We start from the raw sequence: 23,917 nt of genomic DNA on the forward strand, positions 1-23,917 counted from the left end.
CAGGACTCCTGGGTCCTTGTCCAAAGATTTGGCCCTGTTGCCTCTCACTGAGAGGAAGAACTGAGTGAAGAAGGCTCTCAGACATTTGTGAATCAAGCTGAGAGGACATCGTTTAGGGAAGGCATTCTGTGTTGCTAAGCTAGAGTGGAATCAGAAACCAAAATGCCTGCCTCCAGAAAAGCAGTCTTTGAATTCAGAGCACTTCCTCCTGATTTCTCTCCCACTTCCCCATTTTTTTGGTACTGGAGACTGAACTCAAAGCCTTCCCATTGAGCTACATCCCCAGTCGTTTTATTTTTTATTTTGAGACGTGGTCTCACTGAGTTTCCTAAGGGAATCTTGAACTTGCATTCCTCCTGTTTCAGCCTCCTAGAATTGAGATTACAGGTGTGCACTACCACACTGAGCTTCCTCTTGATTTGATTCTGGTGGTTAGCAAACCCTACCACTGGCTTGGAGCAGAAAGCTGAAGGAAATGTCTTTTGTTTTTTCATCCAACAAATGAGTTGAAAAAGTGCTAGATGCTGAGTTCATCAAATAAAATTAATAAATCTTTCTCTTAAGCTTTAGATTCAGTTATTCTGTCAGGCACGGTGGTACACACCTGTGATCCCAGCAGGGAGGCAGGGAGAATTTCTGTAAGTGTGAGGTCTGCTTGTGCTGCATAGTGAGCTTAAGGCCATACTGCACTACATGGTGAGACTCTGTCTCAAAACAAAACAAAACAAGAAATAGATTTAGTTATCCTAAATCAGCTGCTTACTGTGGCAGTAAGTGCACATCTTGGTCTCCCTTGCACCTTCCGTGGCTCCACTGCACCCACCATGTGGTCTTGGCAGTGAACCTCTTAATGACACTAGCTCTTCGTCTGTGAGGGAGGGATAATAATAACACTGGCTTTGATTGCATATCTGAAGCAAAGTGCTAGTGAGGTCCTAGCACCTGCCTTGTGGCCAATGACGATTAGCTGTTGCTGTTAAGGATAGAAATCCTGAAACCAGTCATGGTGATGCACACCTATAATCCCAGCACTCTGGAGACTGAGGCAGGAAAATCACAAATTTGAGCCCACCCTAGGCAACTTACTAACCTAGCAAGATGATATCTTAAAATATAAAGAAAAAAAGGCTAAGAATGTAGCTTGGTAAAAGGCCCTGGGTTCAATTATCAGGATCACAAAAAAAAGAAAGGAGGACCCTGAAATATATTTTCATTTAATTGTTTTTCCACTTCTATTACTGGTGGTTTCCAATGATTAAAATGTGTTCAATAGAAGAAAGACAGAGGCTATTTTGGTTAGTAAGTTTTGTATAAGCTTAGTTGATTCATTTCTTTTTTTTTAAGAAAAAGGCATTTGGTATAGCTCCACAACAAATAAGAAGACCTATAAAGTGGTCCCCAATGTGGTGGTGAGTGCCTCTGGGGCATCTCTGGGAGATCCAACATTATTACTCAAGAGCATGAACAATGTGGGAGTTAAAGTTGAAGACCTAGGCCCAGTTCCTTGGAAGACACAGCCAACAAGGGCATGCTTATGTTTGAGAGGCACTAAAAGTGTAGAAGAAAGAGCACTGGGTTTTGTTTAGATCAGCTGCTCCTTAGCTTTGTAAGCTTGAGCAGGTTAAATAACTGCTAAGCATCGATGCATTTATCTTTAAAATAGCATGATAAAATTGACTTTATAACTTGTAAGGAGGGAAAAATAACATCATTAGCACATAGCAAGGACTCAGTTACGTTCCCCTTCCTCAAGACAATCTCCCCTTTCTTTAGAGCATAAATGACTCACTTGGCAAACCCAGAAGCAGTAAGCCTAGAAAAGCATAGTCAGAGACAGAGTGATTCAAAATGTATCTGAAGTTTATTGTCCATAGATAACTATACTCTTCAAATGTTTGATTTAGCACCATGCCTTATAAATAATTGATTGTCCTGGTTATTTTTCTCTTGTTGCTGAGACAAAATACCTGATGGCCAAAATGAAGGAATGCAAGGTTTACTTAGCTTACACTTTGTGGAGGTTTTAGTCCATACTCATCTGGTTCCAAGGCAGAATGGCCTGGCTAAGGGGCAACTGTTGTGGCAGCTGCAAGCAAAAGGGCAAAAAGGGAAAAGCATGCTTCCTTCCCTCCCTTACATTATATGCAGTCCTGAGCAGGTGCAGTTCTCAGGCCACCAATTTCAGCACTAGATGATAAACCCATTCACAAACACTAGACTCAGCTACCTCCATGATTGCCTGAGGCTTTGGGGGACATCTACACATAAACCATAACATTGATGTTACAAATGATTTGCATTCTAAGGTAGCCTGCCAGATGGGTAAACCTGAAACACTAGTAGGACTTCACATTCTAGATAACCTATCTAATACATCCCCCAAACTACATACATATACCCAGCTCCAGATCATAATGTCCCTTTCTCTAAAGCATCCACATTCCATTCTCTCTGAGTGTGTACTTTTAAATTATGCCCAGTAAGCCTGTTTATGCCCCTCAAAAAAAAAGTGATGTTCTCTCTTTGCTATCCCCAGTATAACACAGCAATTTTAGAAAATGTGGATTCTGTAAAGAAGCTGAGACATATCCTAGAGCAGCTGAGGTCAATTTGTTGACTGTGAGGAGACACTCTAAAAAAATCACAGTTCTTAAGACATAGTCCCAAGACTGGTCTTTAACTGGCATTTGATCAATATTTAAATTGCTGACACCTTCCTCTGTTCAAATTCCAGGTGATCAAAACAAGTTCCCTGTGTGTACTGTATACATTTTTATTGTCATGGAATGATAAATGTTTGAGGGTTTTTTTGTGTGTGTGTGTCTTTCTGCAACAGGGTCTTACTCTGCAGTTCAGGCTGGGCTGAGCTCATTTTGTAGGCCAGGCTGTTCTGCAACTTGCAAGGATCCTCCTGCCTCAGCCTCCCAAGTGCTGGAATTACAGATGTGTGCTACCACATCTGATTTGAATACATTTAAATAAAGATCAGAAAACACAAAAACAATTCCAGTAAAATTACATTTGTTTGAAATTAAAGCAAAATACTTATTTTTATGTGGATTATATGTGGAAGATAAAACACTTATCTCTGTGTAACTTGGCTTCCATATGAACAAGCAGGAAAGAACAACATGTAACTAAAGGCTTTTATTAATTCTTCTGTGTTGTGGATGCAGCTGTGCTGAACAATGCACACTGAAAAGTAAGATTTAAATCTCTTAACCCAAATTAAGTTCCAAGAAGATTAAAGAGTATTTTAAAATCAAGCACATAAAGAAAAAAATGAAGTAAAGGTTTGCCAAACTTGAGAGTATCAGGGAAATTAAAGTTTAATAACTCTTGAAGAAATCACCTTTAAAATGCATTCATATAGTTTTATGTTAACTATAGAACATTCTAGAAAGAAATTCACTGAAGCATAACAGTGGTTGCCTTTTCTCTTCGGGAGAAGCAGGAATCATGAAAGATGCTTAAGAGTGGAATCTGAATGAAAACTGCCTGGGTTTAAATCTCAGCTCTGGCACTTAAGCATGTTCAGTTCACAGTGATTGGGTTTCTCCATCAGAAAACTGGTGATAAGATACTCCTTACCTTCTGGGGTTGTCGCAAGGATTAAGTTAGTAACACAGAGAAAGCACTGGCAATACTGCCTGGCATATATTAAGAGCTCAGTAAGCATTAACTAATTTCCTTTTTAAGTGGCAGAACCCTTTTTAAGGAGGCAGGTCTTACCTCTTTCCTTGTATTTTCCAAATCAACTTTTCTCTCAAGCATATTACTAATACATTTGGGGGGAAAGTAATGTCTTTCTCAGAGACCCTGAAACTTAAGTCAGCTGAGATCTTTAGTCACATGCATTAAAACATTTACTAGAAATCATGGTCTATAGCAGGAGAATGGACACTTCATGGTTGCTGAGACTCAAGAATTAAAATTGCAGTTGCAGCACAGATTGAAATGAACTTTGTGAACCATTTCATAAGAGAAAAAGCTTATTTCATAAGAATTTAGGAAAGTTTATTTTTTTATAAATGACTGCTTGATCCTTTGGAAAAACTTCTCATTTCCTGGCTTTCTTTTCTCCCCCTTACCCCCTAACCCCAACTTCTAGCTTCTACCCAACTTGGCATTTTCTTTCCTCTATAACGTCCACAGACTTTTTCTTTACTGAAATCACACTTTAGTAGTATAACACATGGCTCAATTACTTTTCTCAGGTTGCAGAGACAAAGTACCTGACCTAAAGTTAAAGGTTTATTTAGCTCCCAGTTTAAGGAAGTTTCAGTTCATGGTTGGCTCAAAGGCAGAGTGGCAAGGCAAACAGGAATCACACAGCGGAAACAGTTCATGGTTGGAAGAAGATAGCAAAGCAACCAAGGGACCTTAGCAGCAACTTTCTTTATACTTTATCTCGGCTACTGGGCTCGGGCAGCGCTAGACCAGTGGACTTATTTAGTGATCACACACCTTTAATCCCAGTATTACACAATCTAGATTCCACTACCTCTGAAAAAGCCCCATGTATGACGTCATGGTGTTTTGGGAAGACATCTAGGCACAGCCATAACAACAAATTTTGAAAACACTTACAATATTGGAATAAGTAAATTTTCTTGGGCAAAGAAAATAAATTAGAAGAGAAAGAGCAAATGTATTCAACATCTTCATTAATTTCTTAATGGGTCAACAGGTTGCATGCATAATTAGTTTACATATACAACTGTCATTCTTAAAATATGTTTTGAAGTTCAAGGAGCAGAGAAAAAAACTGAAGAAGAAATTGCTTTCTCCTTCTCTAATTTTGCTCCAGATTTTCAAGGGAAATTTTTTGGGCATAAGTCTCTGCTCATTTTTCAGTCTTCTCTTACCAGCAGCTAACTATACAGTACAGTTGTCAAGGCAATGCAATACCATGTAGACAGACAAGGAAATGTTGAAAACAGATTGACAATGTGAGCATGGAGTGGGGGATAACTGGGAAAAACTAAAATCACATTTACCTTTACATATGTTATTGTCAAGGCATCCTTTTTCCTCCATACCATCTTCTTCATGAGTGCATGACTTGTTTCCTAACTGTGCCCAAATCTCTGTACCTTTGTATTAAGCCCTGTCAAAATGGGTTCTGGTCACACAATTCAAGTCACACAAAGAAATCTTTCACTTGCTCATTTTTCTGTCACTTCTATTTGAAGGCTTAGACCCAAATACACCCCTCTAGATCATGACCACAAAAAGATGCAGCCCATGATCTCAAAGCTATACAAATATTTGCCGATAGAATAAATTTACTCTTATCAGATATAGACAACCAGTAGCAAGATAGTCACTCATTTTTCTAGGACTATTGCTTTATTTTTTTAAAAAACTCAATTTTGGCCAGGGATATCGCTCAGGGGTACAAGTGCCTGCCTGGCAAGCGCAAGGTTGTAAGTTCAATCCCTGGCATCAAAAACAAAATAAATAAATAAAAATTTAAAAACTCAATTTTTCTTTCTTGAACTCTCCCTCTCTCCTTTTTCAGGAACAATCCTTGGATTTACCCTCCGACCATATAGAATGAGCTACCGGGAAGTCAAGTACTTCTCCTTTCCTGGGGAGCTTTTGATGAGGATGTTACAGATGCTGGTCTTACCACTTATCATCTCCAGTCTTGTCACAGGTACCATATATGGTTTTTGATCTTTTTTAAAGTGTGCTTATTGCAAAATATGGCTTAGAAAAGCAAATGCTTTAGGTTTCTGCTGGATGCATGCTCTGTTCTAGCAAAAAAAATAAAATAAAAATAAGTCCCTTCAAAATGATGGAAAGGAGGCTTTAGTAATGCATGAATGATTATAACTCTCATATTTTATCAATCACAAGAGGAAATGGATTTAAACAGCCATGTAATCTGGTCTGCCTCACCATGAACGAGGTGCCCTGCTAGACACCACACGACCAGCCTTCCCTGACCGCAGTGATGTAGTTGACAACAGCGTACAACAGGTCTGTTTTCTCACCCTCTTATCCCACCCAGATAACATCTGGTTGGACAGCCTATTAGCTATTGATGCAAGAATGCTTGTTCTCAGAGCCACCAGGATTGAGCGGGAGCCTTCTTGGAAGCCTCATCAAGAGGTAATGCCCACAACACACTCACCAACTCTGCTGCCACCAACGCTTTCTCTCTTCCTGGTGTACCCGCATGATCTCGTTTCCTCCTTCAGTTGCCCCTACACACCCTTGTTACCTTTACACTGGTGGGAGATTGGGGAGGGGGTGGGAGATTGCTCTGACAGATACTTTGTCCACTGACACTTGGATTTTTAACCTGTAGAAGCTTTGCAGGATAGGATTCTATTTTCTCTGACACTGCAATAACAGTCTACTCCAGGATGGAAAAAGGTTTAAAAGGTCATTTGCTTACATGACTGACAAATACAAATGGAGCCAAGAAGTTGCAGAACAATGTTACTTCGTTCCTGCCCACTCTTCTCTTTCCCCACAGCACATCTCTAACTTGGAGAAGGAATTTCCCTAGACACTGCCCCAGCAAGATGGTTTCTGGGTTTGTAGCTAAAGCCCAGAACTAAGGTACTGCTTACTACTGGCCCTGCCCTTTTCCAGCCATGGCTCACTGTCCTCTTCTTGGCATTTCACGTCACCTCTTTGTGAGCTGTCTCTGAGCGTCTTCCCCTCTCTTGACAAGGAGTTCTCAAAGATACTTATAATCTCCTCTCTAGATCTCTGTGAAATGAGAACTTCATAGTGCAACTCAAAATTATTAACAACAACATTCTGACCATTCCATACCTTGGAGGGCTAGCCACTACTTGGCCATAACTTGGTTACATTTTTCCTCAGTACGTTAAAGATCTCTGCTAGCTTCCACTTGTCCAAGGCTTTAAACAAGTAATTGCACATATACAATCTCTAATTGGAAAGTGAGTTGCTCATAAATATTGAGAACAGTTGATTTGGGGAACTTACTTGTGAAAGTGGGCTGGTACATTGCTGGTCAGAGGTAATCATAGTCATGACAGTTCTGCTCACAGAAGCTGTCTGTACTAGACACTGACACGAGGGCACACTTTCTATTTTTCTTGGAAATAAATTCTTTGCAGAAAGCACTTATAGGTCAGAAGCCATACCTAAGATTTTATTTAGAAGAACAACAAATCCCTCTTTATCATCCCTAATGTGAAGCCATCTTAATTGAGATCTGAAATTTCCATGGATGCAAACTAAGGGGTCTTGAATTCCTTCATACTATTTCTTCTAAAATGCAATCAGTATTTAGAGGTTTCTCCTTTCTCTATACCAAGAGCCCATAGTACTTCTTTTTAAAAGAGAAAATTCTCTACATGATGTAATTAGAAAAAATGATACTTCCCCTTAGTGGCATGGTAGTTGACATATAGCCTCAAGTGGAATTCCATGGTATTTGTAATAATTAACCAACTTTATTGAATGAGTAAAATATTTCATTGAGCAATTTTACAGAAAAAAACTACAGTCCTTTACATGGATAAAAAAATTTTGGTCGTAGGTTGGAGAAATTATCAGTATTTACAATATTGTTATTAAAAAGAAAAGAATTTGAAGGTGAAAACAACCAATATAGAATAAACTTTTATAATGTAACCTAATTGCAAATTGGGGGTACTGCGCATAAACAACCAAGAGAGTCTTAGCTTTTACTTAGGACTAAATTAAGATAAGAAACCTCAGGGGCGTAATTTAGCTTTGTCAAAAATCTTTTTAAGGTGTTTGACCCAAAGAACTAATTTTTAAATTGTAGGAAGTTAGATACTTGGGATTAATTAGGATGAATGATTGATTAAGAATTTCCTTCAAGGTTTTGATTACAGTGATTCTAAACCAAACAGGGAGGTTCTGATCCAGTAGGAATGGGGAAACTTTTGCTAATTCTATAGGTCCTTGGAGTGTCTCTGTGTCCTGGGAAAGGGTAGAAGGAATGTGTTGCCTAGGCAGAAAGCAAGTAAAGCTCCCTCATTCTGGAAGGGAAAAGCAATCTTAAATGCTTCTAGTTGTCAAGGGGTAACACACATATATAAAGCTGCCCTTCAGGCTGATTTTTGTTTTCCTACTTTGATAGAGTCATGGATACAGAGAAATATTTCTCTTCCACAGGAGAAGGAGCAGACAAGAGTGATGATAAGTGAGAAGTGATTGCAGTGCAGAATAATGTGGACAAAGGGGAGGCAAGGAGACTATTGGGACCCGAAAAGTGTAAGGCTAATCAGCTCCAGTTGTTGCCAGGTATCAACAAGAGCCAAACATTCTCATTTTTTTTTTCAAGAGAATTTAGTTATCCAAATTTTTAAGAGGTCTTCCATAATTTTAAATGTTGATGTGATTCACAATACAAAACATTGTAAGCCAAGCAAAGAATATCTATTCATGTAGTCCAACCCTTGGGGTTCCACTGAGGGAAGTGAAGTTTGGATTTTGGTATTAAATTATGAGGAACACACTGTTAAACTTGTGTATCCATCAGGCTATCTCAGGGTTTCTTACATTGCCTGACTCAGCCATTGGCAGTCTTTTGCTAAAACTTAACTCATAATGGTGGAGTTAGCTACTGAACACTATTTTATCCTGGCTGAACAAATAGTTATGGTGAAGGCTCTCTTCTCCATCTTCTGGGTATGCCCACATTGTGTAGAAGGGGTGCTGGTTTTTCTGCGCCAGATAAAAACATCATAGTGAGAATTTGTAGGTCACTAGCCCATAGAAATTGTTTTGCAGTGGGAACATGCTTCATAGGCTTAGTGCTCCTAAATTCAAGTGTCCTGTAGTTTGTGCAATAGAAAGTTAAATTGCATGAAATCATTATTCCTTTTTGCTTTGGAAGATTCTAGGGAACATGTTATATGTTTAATTATACCGAAGTCATATTTAGGGTTTTTTTGTTTGTATCTGTTTTTTGAATGGTTAGTTTTTGCAGTTTGGGGAATTTCTGTTGCTGTTGTTTCTGGTTTTGTTTTGCTTTGGTTTTGTTTTTGTTTGTTTGTTGATTTTTTAATTTATGTATCTTTAGTAGCGCTTATGCTAGGCAAGTGCTGTACCACTAAACTTCATCACCAGCCCTTGTAGTCACATTTAAACCCTGCAAAAATCTAAGTTAAATTTCTGTACTTGAAACATTGTGTTTGTGAGTTATAGCTCTAAAGTTCCTGGAATCTTAGTTCTCCTTGTCCTGAACTGAAATTCCAATCTTTCCAAACATCCCTGGTGTGTATTAGCATTCCAGAAGCTGCCAGGGAGAAGCTGGGAGAAAGCCTAATGGCTACATTTGTACTTAAGTATCTATTTTTTTAAACAAGAAGAATGTGTCTGTGCCAACACATCACACAATAAGACAGGGTGTTGGCACCAATTTTTATTGATTTGGTCAGGATCGTAAGCCAACTAACTATTTCATGCCAGAAATATGAGTTGGTCTGGATGGTCAGCATGGTGTAAATTCATTGGATAATAATTAAGCACCATATCTGGTTTGCTCTGTGGACATAATTACTGCCTTTTCCCTAGTTCTGAATTTTCCTAGAAAACTAGAGCTTTTTCTCATTCTAAATGAGCATTTCCCACAATAACTAGCCGCAGAAGAAATCTTTGGTGTTAGCCTAGTTTTCCAGAAGGCCTAGCATTCATTCACCCCCTCATTCATCCACCATCATTTACTGTATCTGACATTGAGCTAGACACAGGGGCTATCTGAATACTAAGAAACAGTCCCCCAAATGTGTGCTGAGTGAAAAAGATGAATGCTCTCCAATCCCTTCATGAATGTGCTATACGTAAGCAAACATTCCATGCCAATTCCACTGGTTCTGTGTACTCTCAACAAGAGAGAACTTGAATGATTTTTGAGACCTAATACCAACTCTGATTTCTAGAGTCCAGCATCTCCATTCCAAAGCAACTAATTAAGAATTTTTCAATATGGATGCCACCCCTATATCATTTACTTTAAATTGTCTTTCCACTGACATGCTTTTCTTTTTTTTTTTTTTATTTAAAGGAAAAAAAACCAAAACAGTATAAGGGTACAAGTAATACAGAATTTCAAAAAAAACAGTAAGAAATCACTAGTTAATAGATTACGTATTGTCATCTTAGAAATAGTGGTTCAAGTTACAGGATTAAAGCATACAAAGTAGACATTCAAACAGTGAGACTGCAAACAGTTGTGTTCAATGATCCAACAAAAACTTAGTAATATGGTCATCTATCTTAACACACCTAAACACACTGGCAGTTGTATCCTTTAGAGCACTTTTTTTCCCTCTCTTTTTTACAACAACATTTACACATTTTGGATTTTATTACTCCCATGGTTCTTACAACATGCTTTTGTTAATGATGCTTCAAATCAGTACCAGAAATGGAAGCCCCCTATTCCTGTTGAATAAAATAATAAATTTCAGTGTTACAAAATTTTGAATTGATACAGTTGCCTGACAGAGGCTCAGAGAGTCTGAGACCACCCAATCTGTGGTTTAAGAAGAATAGGGATGATTAGCAAACACTTACAAAGCATTGAATACTTATGAACACTGAAATAAGACTTTGCCATCCCTGTAACCCAAAGAATGCAAAAAAAGAATGACTTTTTTGTTAATTCTACAATTTATCAATTGAGGAAAAGTTTCTACACCATCAGAAATACTATATTTACCCCACATTGGAAAACACTGATATAATCCAGCATTCCTACAGCTTCTCTTCCAAATGATTATTTGACTTCTACCTGGATATTTCCAGAGGGAGGAAGTCTTTAGAACTCATTTGTCCTTGGAAAACTAACATGTTTTTTTCATATCAAAAATAAAACAGCCAAGTGCGGTTGCATATTCCTATAATCTCAGCAACTGGAAGGTTGAGGCAGGAGGATTGCTGTGAATGCAAGGCCAGCCTGGCTTACAAAAGTTCAAGCCAGCCTAAAATGCATAGTGAAATCCTGGTTCAAAAAGACAAAAAAATAAACAAAAATAAAGCAAACAAATTTTTGAAAAACAAACTCTTGCTTGCTGATAATCTCGCCATGGGACAAGTTCTGTGATGTGTTAAATATTATTTAGGCAACGTCTTGTCTAATTTGTAGGCCAGTAGACTCAGTAGAATGTAGGACTTGATGACAGTTGAAACCAACAAGTTGGAATGACCAGCAAAGGGCTCTGCTACTTGAGAAAGCAATGAGAATACAGCAGTGCCCTAGTACCAGCTGTTAATTGGTTCCAGGAGGTGTGATGAGTAGCAGACAAATTGTTTTGGCTAGAAACAGTACCAAGTTACAAGGCAATCAGCACAGTCAAGTTCTAGTGTGTGTGTCAAGTACCCAATGATGAATACCACATATGTTCCTATCCAAATGCATCCAGTACCAAATCCTACCAGTTTCAAAGCAATCCAGTACCAAGGTACTACAGAAACAATGAATGCTGTGCCTCAGATACGGCCCTTTGGCTGCAAAGAAACAGTTATGATGTGAGCAGACTAAAGTTTTTGTCATTTCATTTAACACAAGAAGTCAAAAAATGAGATAGATAATTCTTAATTGTTGAGCTTGTAAAAAGTTTGTTAAGGTCTTGCAAAAATGAAAGCCAAAATCACTTAAGAGAAATTTAGTATTTTAACCCTAAGTCTTCATTGTTAAGTCTGTGATGTGTGCCACAGTCAATTTGAATATTCTGGGCACTTAAGAACAAAGAAATTTTAAGGGTTGGTGGTTTCTCCTATACATACATATTGTTTTAAAATAAAAAGCATCTATCTTGGAGAGGGAAGATTCTTTAGGCTTCCTTTCATTCTCTGTAAAATGGAGGTGACAGTAATACCAGTGTCATGGATTACTGTGAGGATGTATTCCTTGCACATAGTCTGTATTTATTTAGTGGTAGCTGTAGGTAGTCAGAGTAGCGGCAACAAAAGCCGTCCTCTGGCAGTTTTCATCATACAAATGAAAATCCAAGAGCAAGATTTCTTCAAGGGCACATTATTAAAGCTCCAGGGTCTGTGGCTTTCATTTGTCTATGATCCTTGCTACAACCAGTTTTCCATTAGGCAAATTAAAGAAACCATAAATTTAATCCAGTAACAACACTGGGAGCCAGAGAGAATTCCTTCCTCTCTACCAGAGGGGATTAGTTTCTGCCCTGCAGCATGGAATTCAATTTCCTTTATCACAGCTGCATAATTCTAAATATTATCGTTGGTTATACAACTGCCCAGTCTTCCCTGAGAAACTCAGTCCCAGTGTGTGACATCCTGAATTCCAAGGGACAGTGAATTCCACGTGCTGCTGACACACTGAAAAGAGCCTTTCCAGTTCATGGAAACTGAAGGCAAACTGAGTCTCTGTCTCAGTACTAGAAGCACCTCGTGGTGATCTGTAAAGAAACATCAGCCCACAGGCCATTGTGTTCTCTGTAGGTGCTACTCACAGACAGGGGCAAGGATGGCTGAGCCGTGCCTAGCTAGGCTGCAGGATGCAGTGGGAGAATCAATCTGTGCAGTAAGAAATCTTGGGAAATAAATTTTTTTGACCATTAAGTACATCACCAGCTTAAAATGTTTTTTCCTCCTGTGCGTTTGGGTTTTAGTGAGGTAGACAGTCATGGGACTCTCACCATCCTAGAAAATGTCCTTGTTTCTGTTACAGACAGCTTGATTCTGGAAGCCAGGTATGTTTAGGATGTAAGGATACCCAAAGGAAAAAGACAAAATGACTGTCCTGCAGGAGTTGATGATCTGGTTGGTGGAGACTGACTCACACTAGGGTAACACCAGCAGGAGGTGCAGCCTCAGTGGGGGAACAAGAGGGAGAGAAACAATCTGGCTCTTCCTCTGCTCCTCCAGTATTCAAGATTCCTTGCTAGAAAATAACTCTGAGCAGGGAAAAGGTGGTTTTACTTGTTTATTATTTTGTCCTGTTACCTGAGCTTTTCACCACTAAATGCAGTGAGAGCTAGAGGTGGATCCTTTGAGCTTCGCAGAAAAAGTCACCATGGGGAATGTGTCCTGACAGATGGGAGGTTAGGAAGAAGAGTGGCTTGATGAGGCAACCATAGAAACCGCCCCTGTTACAGGTAGACTGTGAGCTCTTGCTTTACGAAGAATGTAGCAGTAATACCATGCTTCCTTCCTCCCAGCGTGTCTCCCCTTGAAGGCAGACATCCTGCTCTGCCCATCCATTCATTCTTAGACAGTTCTGTGTGTGAGGTTTACCAGTTGGTGGTCATAATTGTGCCACATAGAGCAAGCAAGAAAGATGGCTTTCCAGATGATGTTAGGAGAGAACCTGGTGTCTCCTGGACATGTGAGTCCCACCTGGGTTCCCACGCTACCTAGTCAGCCTGGCCATCTGCCATACCCTGCCATGATCCTAGAACTACCTCTGGCCCTCCAGGTCCCCTGTGACATGGACAGGTATTCAGAACCTCTTCCATTAACATGAGCTGTTGCCAACTGCACCAGCTCAGCTAATGACATGTTTGTTTGTGGGACAACTGTTGTGGTAAAAGTGGAACAGTCTCAGGTGAAAGGCCAGAAGCCCCAAGATTTAGTGTGGGGTGCTGCTTTCAAAAGGCTTAAACTTATACAAGTCAAAAACTCTTATCTGTAAATTCCAACACTTTCAATCTAATCAGTGATCTGGGTCCGTCCTTGTTTGAAAGAATTTTTTTGAATTTATTTTTAGAAAATAGAAAATTAAAAGCCTTCCTTCATCTCTAAGAAAAATAAAACATTTCATGTTGACTGTCAGCGTGATTATCTCCTTTAGATCACTGTGGAACTCGAGTCTGTGGGCAGACTTGACAATAGAAGCTTTTCTGCTAAGATGACAGTGGTTCCCAGAAGAAAGAATAAGGGGTGAATTCCTACACTGGGCTTTGTGCTTGAGGGTGGAGGTGGAAGGTGAGGAGTGGGAGTATTTCTAAAGTGAGATGCCATCTTATTCCCTTGTGACTTGTCGCATTCAGTTGAAGAGGACAACCTGTCCCAACGACTAGTCATGCTACCACCTGTAGGCAGTACTCAGGCCCCCAAAGAGCTCTTCTATGAACTGGTCCGAAGTGGGGTTTGGGAATCAGTGTCTCTTTGTAGTTCCTTGGGTCATTCTAACAGTGCACCCTGGGTTGACAATGACCACTTTTCAGTTTCCCTCGCATTGCTTTGTTTTCTAGTGCCATAGTGGCACCACTTATTTTATACTCTGAGTAGTTTAACTAAACCCTCTTACAGGGAGCCTCTGAGGCTTCCCCCAGGCTTTCCTTCAAGGAGTCTCCCAGAGGCAGAAGTTCATTCACATCTTGCAGTTAATCCCTGCCGTGTGGTTTGCTATTAATTTATCTGTCTTCCTCACTAAAGGTACCATGTATTTAGCCAGCGTATTCTTTGCATTGCTGAGAGAAGAGTCCAAATGCTTAACATGGCAAATAAGACCCTTTCCAGCCCACTGCTTCTCTGATGGAAACTGCTTCCTCCCAGGCAGGGTTCTGATGCTCTCAGCAATTCACTCTTCCCCCTGATGCATTTCCCTCATGACTTGACCTCTTCCCCAGCTCCATCCCAATCCTTTAACTCCTTCAGGGTCCAGCTTGGCTTTAGTCCTTCCGTACAGCTGTCCCTGCTATTTGCAACAGTAAGCAAGGATCCCCTCCCTAGACACATGTTGCTGTTATTTGTGTGTTGTCATCACACACTGAAAATGTCTTTTTCTTCAACCAAATTAAAGGCTTCCCTTAGGAACGTGCTTTCCTTGTGGCACCCAGAGCAGAGTTTACACTGTCTGATAGTATACCATTTTAATGCTTCCTCTACATTACAAAAACCATACACAGTGTATTAAAGGTGACACATACGTGTGTGCAAAAAGTGAAGAGTGAAATGCCACTGTACAGAATGTACAGAGATGAAAAATCTAGCAGGATATATTATAGTAGCTTTTTTGATTTCCTATCAACTTGAAGTCCTGTAATACCCCCAGTATCTTGTGTTGACTGATTAGACTCTATTCTGCTCTGTATGAAAGTATCAAGTATCAGAGTATAGGCAACTACTTTGAAGGCAATAAGATTCACTATGATGCCCATTCTGGTTTGACTATTATCCTCTTATGAGATGCTGTAAGATTTACAAAGTTTAGGTTTTATTGGTCTTGTTCTCTACAGTTTTGTTTAACTTTATAATACCGAAAGAGATAGACAATTCTTCTTAAGGAAGCAAGAGGCATTATGGTAACCATTGTTGATAACCTTGTACTCTGGTTTTATATCATGTGCTATGTCTATCCTTGGTTTTGACTGACAGCTTTGTTTTATCATGCTTGATTTTATTCTCTTAAAAAAAGGTAATAAGATCTAAGGGAGCAATAAAGCCCAAAATGTGTAAATTTTGTTGTAATAAAGAGAGGGAAAGAAAAGTGCCCTGAAGGATACAACAGCAAGGGTGTTTAGGTGTGTTACATAGAAGACCATATTAATATTTTTGATTGGATTACTGAACACAATTGTTTGCAGTCTCACTGTTTAAATGTTCATTTTGTGTGCTTTGATCCTGTGACCTGAAACACCATTTCTAAGATGATGTGAGTAATCTATTGACTGGTGATAGCTTACTGTTTTTTGTTTTTTGCTTTTCTGTAGTTCTGAATTACTTCTACCCTTACACTGTTTTGTTTTGTTTTGCTCTGGTTTTTTTTTTCTCTTTTTCCTTTTAAATAAAATATTAAAGAAAAAAAAGAATATACAGAGATGGTCACAACCACAGCGTGAATCCTGTTGGAGAAACAGAGGGTGGAGTGGGTGAGCATTAAGATTAGACCAACTCAGTTCAAAACCCGGTATGACTCTGGACCTAGGGGTGGAAACCTTTCAGCATCTGAGAGGCTGAGGCAGGAGGATCACCACTAGTTCAAGGCCAGTGTGGGCTACATGGTGGACTCAAAGCCAGCCTTAACTACATAGCGAGACCCTATCTAAAACAAAACAAAACCCATTGTGGCCACTTTCCAACTCAGTAATCATCGCAGACAAGTTACTTTGATCTCTCTGCTTCAGTCTCCTCATCTACAAAATGGGGATTAAAAAAAGTATCTACCTAATTGCATTGTTGTAAATATCCATGTTGTTAAGATCCTATAACACTTTGAAAACATTGTTTGACATACTGTAGCTACTAGAAAATGTGAGCTATTAATTTTTCACACTTCTTTTTACAAGCTTACACACAAATATATTATTTTGTTAACAAGAATCATATGTGTTCTGCAATATGATTTAATAAAGTAAATAAACAAAGTTAATAAGGCCTGCAATGTACAATAGATATTGTGAAATGGAAAGAAATTGTTCAAAAGGAGAAAGGAACTAGGATGGGTAAAAAATAAAAGGGCAGCAGGAAAAAGGGGGGAAATTCAAGCCAGTTATGTATCAGTAGCTCTTAGTTCATTAAAAAGGAAAGGTTGTGCTAATGTCAATTGGAGACATTTGCATGCCCACTTCTGGTAGCCTGAGCAACTACTTTAAAGGTAACAACATGTAATTCATAAACTATTGTTATTCTATTACTTCATTATGAAATTTTGTTTTATGCTTTTTCCATAAAATAAAAAAAAATTTTTGGCTGTTGCTCTATTTTACTAACTGCAAATATGCCTTAGCATTGAATGGTTGGACTTTCTCCAATATTTTGTGTGTTCAAACAGTTCTTCAGTAAATTTCATTATTTACGTATATGTGTTCTATTTCTGCATTATGAATTACTAAAGCAGCTGCTCAAATGTCAAGCATGATGTAAATATAATATTTAGTATTGGAATGGTTCGAATCGTGCTGTAAATTGAATGCGTGGCTCCTAAGAGTGTTTGTCGTAAGAGCTGAATATTATTTTAAAGCTAACTTCTGGGAGTACTTCACAAAATTTTCCCAAAGTGAAAGATAATAATTCATGTAAAAAAATCTTAATATCAGTATATTTAAAGTATACCTTAAATATTTAAGAAAAAATAGAAATATCAATATCTTGTATTTGGAAATCTTGCCATATTTTTTTAGGTCGGAGTAGAATTTTAGTCTTTTCTTGACCCTGTTCTTGACTTTTCTGAAAGCATTTCTTTAGCATGGACCCCAAAGACACTTTTAGAGGTAGACATGAGTGTAATAATTTCAAACTAAAACTTTGTAACATTCTTACAAATATAATTAGCACATTTACATACTAAACTATATATGAAGTGTGCATGTTGAATATGAGAAAATGTGGCTGTTATGCCATAGAAGAAAAAACCATGTGCATATCTTCATAAACACAATAAGCTATTGAATTTAAGTGTGACTGATAATCTCAAATTTTCTAATATCATTTGAGTCAAATACTTCGTAACTTTCAAGCACTTTTTCTATGAGCATTCAGATAGTGGGCAAGAGAAGCTGAAGAAAAATCTATGGTGACAAGTCTTAAAACTGTGAATTTAATCTATCACGGTTAATTTGGTACTTTTTCTCTAAACTGTGTACAAGGCATCATTATTTGACTTTAGCAGAAAACATTTGAGTGTAGCTTATAGAACACAGATGTTTGGTGGGAACTGACTTGAAGTCACTATGTAATTTCCCATTAAATAAACATCTGAACTTTAACTCCCAAGTGAGCCCAAGGGCCTGAGGTGCTATATACAGTCAAAGAAGCACATTTTCTTTATGTGAAAGATACATTTGGAGCAAGGCATATGAGCCTTCCATGGCTTAGAATCATACTTTTTGCCACTCACTTTAAACTCTCCCTTGCTTCCTAGAAGGTAGAAACTTATTTTGCATTTGAGAAAGTTCTTTACTCATACGAAGTCTATAAATTATTTCTTGGTATTGGTAGCCCTAGGGTTATCTTATTTCAAGATTGCACTTATTTTTTAACTGGCCTATTGAGAATTCGTTCACATTCATACAGTTGACTCACTTAAAGTGTGTAATTTAATGGCTTTTAGTATATTTACAGATTCATATAACCAAAATCAATCTCAGATTTTTATCCCTACAGAAAGAAACTCTGTATTCTCAGGTAGAGTTCCCCAAATCTTCCATCCCCCAAGGGCTAAGACCATAGTAATACAGTACTTCTTCCTCCATAGATCTACCTCTTCTGGATGTTTCTTTTACATGGCATCATGCAGCATGCAATCCTTTGTGACCGACCTCTTTCACTTAACATAATGTTTGCAGGCTCATCCATATTGTTACATGTACTAGTATTTCATTCCTTTATGACTGAGTAATATTCCAGCATATGGACATGCCACAGTTTATTTTCCTTTTGGTTGTTGGTGGATATATGACCTGTTCTAATTTTTGTTTTGTTTTGCTTTTTGCTATAATAATGCTGAGATATCTGTAGAAATATATTATCTTTTCTTAGATAGGTATTTAGGACTAGAATTGCTTGGTCATATAGCAATTCTTGATTCACCTTTTCAAGAATTGTCATAGTGATTTTCAAAGTAGTTGTGCTATTTTATTCCCACCAGCAATGTATGAGGATTCTAATGTTTCCATTTCTTGTCAATTCCTGTTATTATCTGTCATTTTGTTATTATAGATTTGTCACAGTGGGTATAAAACATTATCTTATTGTGGTTCAACTTGCATTTTTATCTTTTCATGTTCTATTGATTATTTTTATATTTCTGTAGAAGAATCTTTTCAGATCCTATGCCCATTTTTATTTGGATTATCTTTAATGAATTGTAATAGTCTTTCTATATTAAAAGGTGCATTTTAAAAAATTCTAGACACTGGGTAATATAGCAATTACTATGCAGTTGGTCATAAGTGAGATATAATCACTTTTGAGGACGATTCTTTGCTGCAGTTAGTAATATAAATAAGTGCTCTTTATGCTTGTCACAAAGTATAGTGAAAACAACAAAACATTGATGAAATTTTCTAGTTCTATACTATTAGGTATTTATAAAATAAACTTTTCACCTTCTTCAAAAAAGAAAATAATTGAATGACATTGTCTAAAACAATGGCATGTAATCAAAAATACATTTCATTTGTTTTAATCATAAGAGAACTCTTTTTTATCTACTGAGTTTTGTGTTTTAGTTAAAATTTCAAAGGCATTAAAGAAAGTATTTTGGAGTGGTGGCACACATGTATAATCCCAGCTCTTGTATAATCCCAGTCCTCCTGGCTGAGGCAGGAGAATCGTGAGTTCAAGGTCCACCTTCACTACATAGTGAGACCCTTTTGCAAACAAACAAATAAACAAAAAAGGTAAGTAGTTTGGAAATTAAAAATGTGCATTTTATATTTCAAAAATGTTAGAATTCAAATCTTAAGTCTTTGACTATACTAAGATAACGGTAAAATCCTTTGAAACATGGATATTAAACTCACAAATTATATCTTTTTGTTGCACTAAAATTTAAGACACATTCATGTCTTCCGTTTACAGTGAATAACTTAATTTTAAAAAGTAAAGCATTGGTGATGTAGCTCAGCATGCAAGGGTCTGGGCTCAATCCCAATACTACAAAACTTGATAGTATAATAAAAATAATAGTAATACATAAAAATGAGGCAAATTACACACTAATTAGAATATATTGTACTGAACTATATAGTTATGGTTATGTGTTTTTACCCACAATAAAAAATTTAAAAATAAATATGACAGATGTAATATTTTAAAGTTAATTCTTTTAAAGAAGGCACTCTAAATGGCTATTTATCAGTCTAACCTACTGCAGATAGAGCATTTATGCAAAGTATTCAACGCTCAGCACTGACTGCTTTGAGTTAGTTTTCTCTTTATCCTGGATCTTATTTTCTGAAATGTGTCATTCTAAAACTTGGGTTTTCCAGAATGTGAGTTGTAGAAGCAATGATCAGGTATTTCCCAGCCACCTCTGGGGTTGCCCTAGGGTGGTTGGGTGTGAGCATGAGGGTTAGAAAGACACAGATTACAGCAAAAGAACCTGAGTGCTCCAGTTCCTCTAAGGAATATGGATGCGGAGACTAGAGTGAATACAAATCTCACTGGTATGAAGTGGATTTGACAAGCTGCCTGGTCTCCTCAACATTCAGAACGGTCCTGTGGCTTACAAGTTCTGCTTAGGTCTTTTGTGATAGTATTGAATTATATTTCCATTATAATGTTTTTATTATGTGTTATAATCTCAAATCAGTTATTTTCAAATCAGAAAAAAAAAGCAAATGTTTGCTTTCCATAGGTATTTGTACATGAGCATTTGCAAAGAAAGCCCCTCATAGGTAGGTGGTGCACGCCTACACTTCCTGTACTTGGAAAGCTGAGGCAGGAGGACTGTCCTGAGTTCAAGGCCAACCTGAGCTACATAGTTTAAGGCCAGCCTGAAACATAATGAGACCTTGACTCAAAAAACAAAAAAAAAGAAAGTCCCTCAAGTAGTATTCTTTTAGGACCCTCCACTTTTGAAAGTATTACTAAGACCTCCAAGTCTTAAACTCTTCAACTTTAGGAAACGATTTTCACAGCCTTTGGATCATCCAGACCAAAGTGAACCTAACTGGAAAGCTTTCCTGAGCACACTGTTCTCGGTCACTTGAGAAGTTGTTCATTCAGCTTCTCTCTCATCTCTTGAGTCCCAGGAGAAGCTGCAGAGAATCTAGTTTTGACTGACAAGTCAGTTTTTCATGATACGTGTTACTATTAAATTTTATTCCTCAAGCCAAACATTAGAGTTTGTTCAGCACTGTTTGCCCACCATGGTTGGACGAAACCACCTTCTGGTATGTGTGCTGGCTTCGTTCTTCACCCACATGACTGGCTTTGGAGGCTCAGCGCCAGAGTGGCCTTTCCAAGTGAAGCTACACAAAGGCAGAGCCTGTCGCTGCTGTGATCACACCTGGCTGTCAAGCTCATCTGCATGCTTGCGTCACACAGGCAAAGTATGCCGCATTCACCCGACATTAGTTATGCTGTTGGGTATAAATCGGTTCAAAAGATTGGAATCGGCTTCATAAGATGTTTCTAACTGACATCATGTCTATTTCCAAGTCCCAGGGCCATTAGCCAAACTGTGTCTAGTCTAACAAAATGAGGTCTCCTATGACATATGTTATAAAGTACGCTTGCTTAGTTACACTATTGGAAATGTGTAGGCTTCTGTTCTTTGTTTTGTTTTAGCTTCAAATAACAGTCTAATTTGATTGTTTTCCTCTTAAAGTACTCTTTGAGCACTGCAAGTTGTCAACAAACACTCACTCTTGACCAATTTCTATTTTCAGCCACATGCCATTCATAATGCAATCTAGTAAGAGTAATTGAAGGAAACAATTTAACTATTTCTGATGTATGAAAGAAAAAATTAGCTGTCATGAATTTCTCTGGTACAAAGCATACTTGATCTTTCCAATGAATGTTTTCCCTTTTGATGTTCAATCAAGAGACAATTAAATTCAAATATTTTTGTTGTTGTTAAAGACAATATTTTTTTCCTTTGGCATTCAAAACAAATGAGTCCAAACACTGTTCAGAAAAAGAAAAAAAGGGAGACACACACAGAGCGAGAGAGAGAGAGAGAGAGAGAGAGAGAGAGAGAGAGAGAGACCAAATGTCTCTATGCAAATTTAATCAATTTTACTCTGGCACATTTCTACCATTCTACCTATTAGTCTAATTACACTGAAGAGTATTTGTAAAAAAATTAAAATTGCATCAGGATTCTCCCATAGATGTGGACTTTTGTCAGCATCAAGGTTTGATCAGATTTTGACTAAAGATATTTTCTTAATGAACTTCCAGAGTCTGAGGATAAATATATTTTATTTTAGAGCTGCAATCAGTTTTTTACAAAAGGTGGCATTTGCTACAACTACTAGACTTTAGATCAGTTTCTTGTATCATAATTTATTGTAGTAGTAACTTTGTGACTTTTTGCTTCTTGTTTTAATTTATCCCAACATTTATTAGCAAATTAGTTTGCAGGGAGTATTCTGTAGTCCTGTTATTTGAATCATCCATTATTTCTTACAGAATTAGAGAGATGTGCAAAACAGTTTTATTCTTCTAAATATCTTTTCATTTAGTTTGGTTTTGGTTTTGGTTGTTTTGCTGATACTAGGGATTGAATCCAGGGCCTTCCCAAGCCACACTCGGGTCTTCCCAGCTCTATATTCTGGGTCTTTTATTATAAGGCAGAATCTTTCTAAGTCAGTAATAAGTTGTCCATGCTAGGCTCAAAATTGTGATCCTCCTGCCTCAGACTCCTAGTGTGCCGGGATTATAGGCTTGTGCCACCATGCCCTACTAAGTTTTGCTTTGTTTTGTTTTGTTTTATGTGTCCATTTTGAAAGAAAATGAAGAGAAGAAGTTTCCCTGTTCTGTCCTTACCAACACGCAGGACCTTCTTCAACCTCGTGATTTGCTTTTAGAGGTCCAGTGCCAAAGCCTCCTCTCCAAGTGAAGGCTGCGTGAAGGCAGAAATTCCAGGTTTTCAATGCAGGATCTTTCTGAGGAAATTTGAGATTTGCGTCGAGATCTTTTTATAATAATCAATGTAATTTGAAATACAGTTCTTAATTTAAATCTACAAAATACACCACTTTGTCCCATAACTAGTCAGACCTTGATGCCCCACACTCCTTGGGATAATTTAAGAATTTGAATTTCACAACCTTTAGTTGCTCCTGGAAGGTATTTATGGGCTTAACAAATTTTTCTCATAACCACAGTGTGTAAAACAGCCTCTAGCCTTCCTATCACATTGAGGTACTGGTATCAATTTCTATACACTCAGATTGTCTAAATTCACATTCAAAAGGTGCAGCCTCATTGGCAGTGAAACGTGGAAGTTTTCAGTCATGAGCAGGCCCAGAGTGTCTCTGGTCTTTAGAGACAGTAATTGCTGGTTTTATCTTCAATCGCATATATTGGAAAGACTTTTTCAGAGAAAGTGTTGGACTTTGACCTCTCATGACCTTTGTTGCATTAATAGCTTAGCCTCAAATGTTACTAAGATTTCAATAGAACAAAATATGAGAATAAAAAATTCAAGAAAACCACCATAAATATATAATTTTATGCTATATACAATGAGCATTCCTGGCTATACAATGCAGTTATTATATTCTTTATGTATGCTTAATTGTAAAAGTCACAAATCTACCCTAAATGGATGAATTTATCTGATTGGCTCATCAGTAAAAGATTACCTCCCAAAACATGGAACACAGGGATAAATTCCTACTACTATGATTCCCAAAGAAGAATAAAATCTTATCTTCTGTTGGTTGGCAAGTTTAAGATGGAAGGATGATATAAAGAGCAGGTCTGTGGGCTTTCTGTAACTCGTATCTTTTCTGTTTAAAAGTAAGATATTTCTATTTTAGGAGATTCCTTCCAACAGATTGGTTCTAGAGCAATTCCTGATTGTGTTGAAAGAGCAAGCTATAATCACTGTGAGAAAATCCTTAAAAAAAATCTGTATCAGTGAATCCTCAAAGCACATTCCAGTCTCAATATACTTGAGGGATTTCTCCATCATGAGTCCCTTCAGTACATTTATAATTTGACAAAAAAATTCAAAAATAGATTGCCAAGCAAACATGAAAGCCCTGAGCTTGAGAATGTCACCCTCTTAGCATAAAGGCTAGTGAGGAAACAGATTGAACGCTGAAGAATTTACCTACTGTCCGTACCTTAGAATTTTCATAATCTGAGGGAAAGGCTAGTTTATTTCCTTTTAAATGAGCATTCTTTAAATTCAACTACAGTACTCATTAGAACTTGTTTAAGACTTAACAGTTGTCTTTTATCAGTATCAGCCAGTCCATTTTTTAAAGTCTTCATTTCTTTTCTTTCTTTTTGCCATTTATTGGTCTAAATGAGGCCACATTCATATGTTGAATGTTTCACAAAGTTT

The 23,917-nt window shown here is 37.7% G+C and overlaps 1 protein-coding gene across 1 annotated transcript in view; it reads left to right on the forward strand.

Moving 5' to 3' along the window:
* Window positions 1–23,917, forward strand: part of Slc1a3 (solute carrier family 1 member 3) — an 80,449-nt gene that overhangs the window by 17,823 nt on the left and 38,709 nt on the right. Inside the window, exon 3 of the mRNA XM_003470216.5 lies at window positions 5,525–5,662. Within this exon, the coding sequence (XP_003470264.1) occupies window positions 5,525–5,662 (138 nt within the window). The remainder of the gene's footprint in view (window positions 1–5,524; window positions 5,663–23,917) is intronic.

The sequence above is a fragment of the Cavia porcellus genome, unplaced genomic scaffold (assembly GCF_034190915.1).
Source record: "Cavia porcellus strain 051 isolate PalLab524CR breed Dunkin Hartley unplaced genomic scaffold, mCavPor4.1 scaffold_11, whole genome shotgun sequence".
NCBI lineage: Eukaryota > Metazoa > Chordata > Mammalia > Rodentia > Caviidae > Cavia > Cavia porcellus.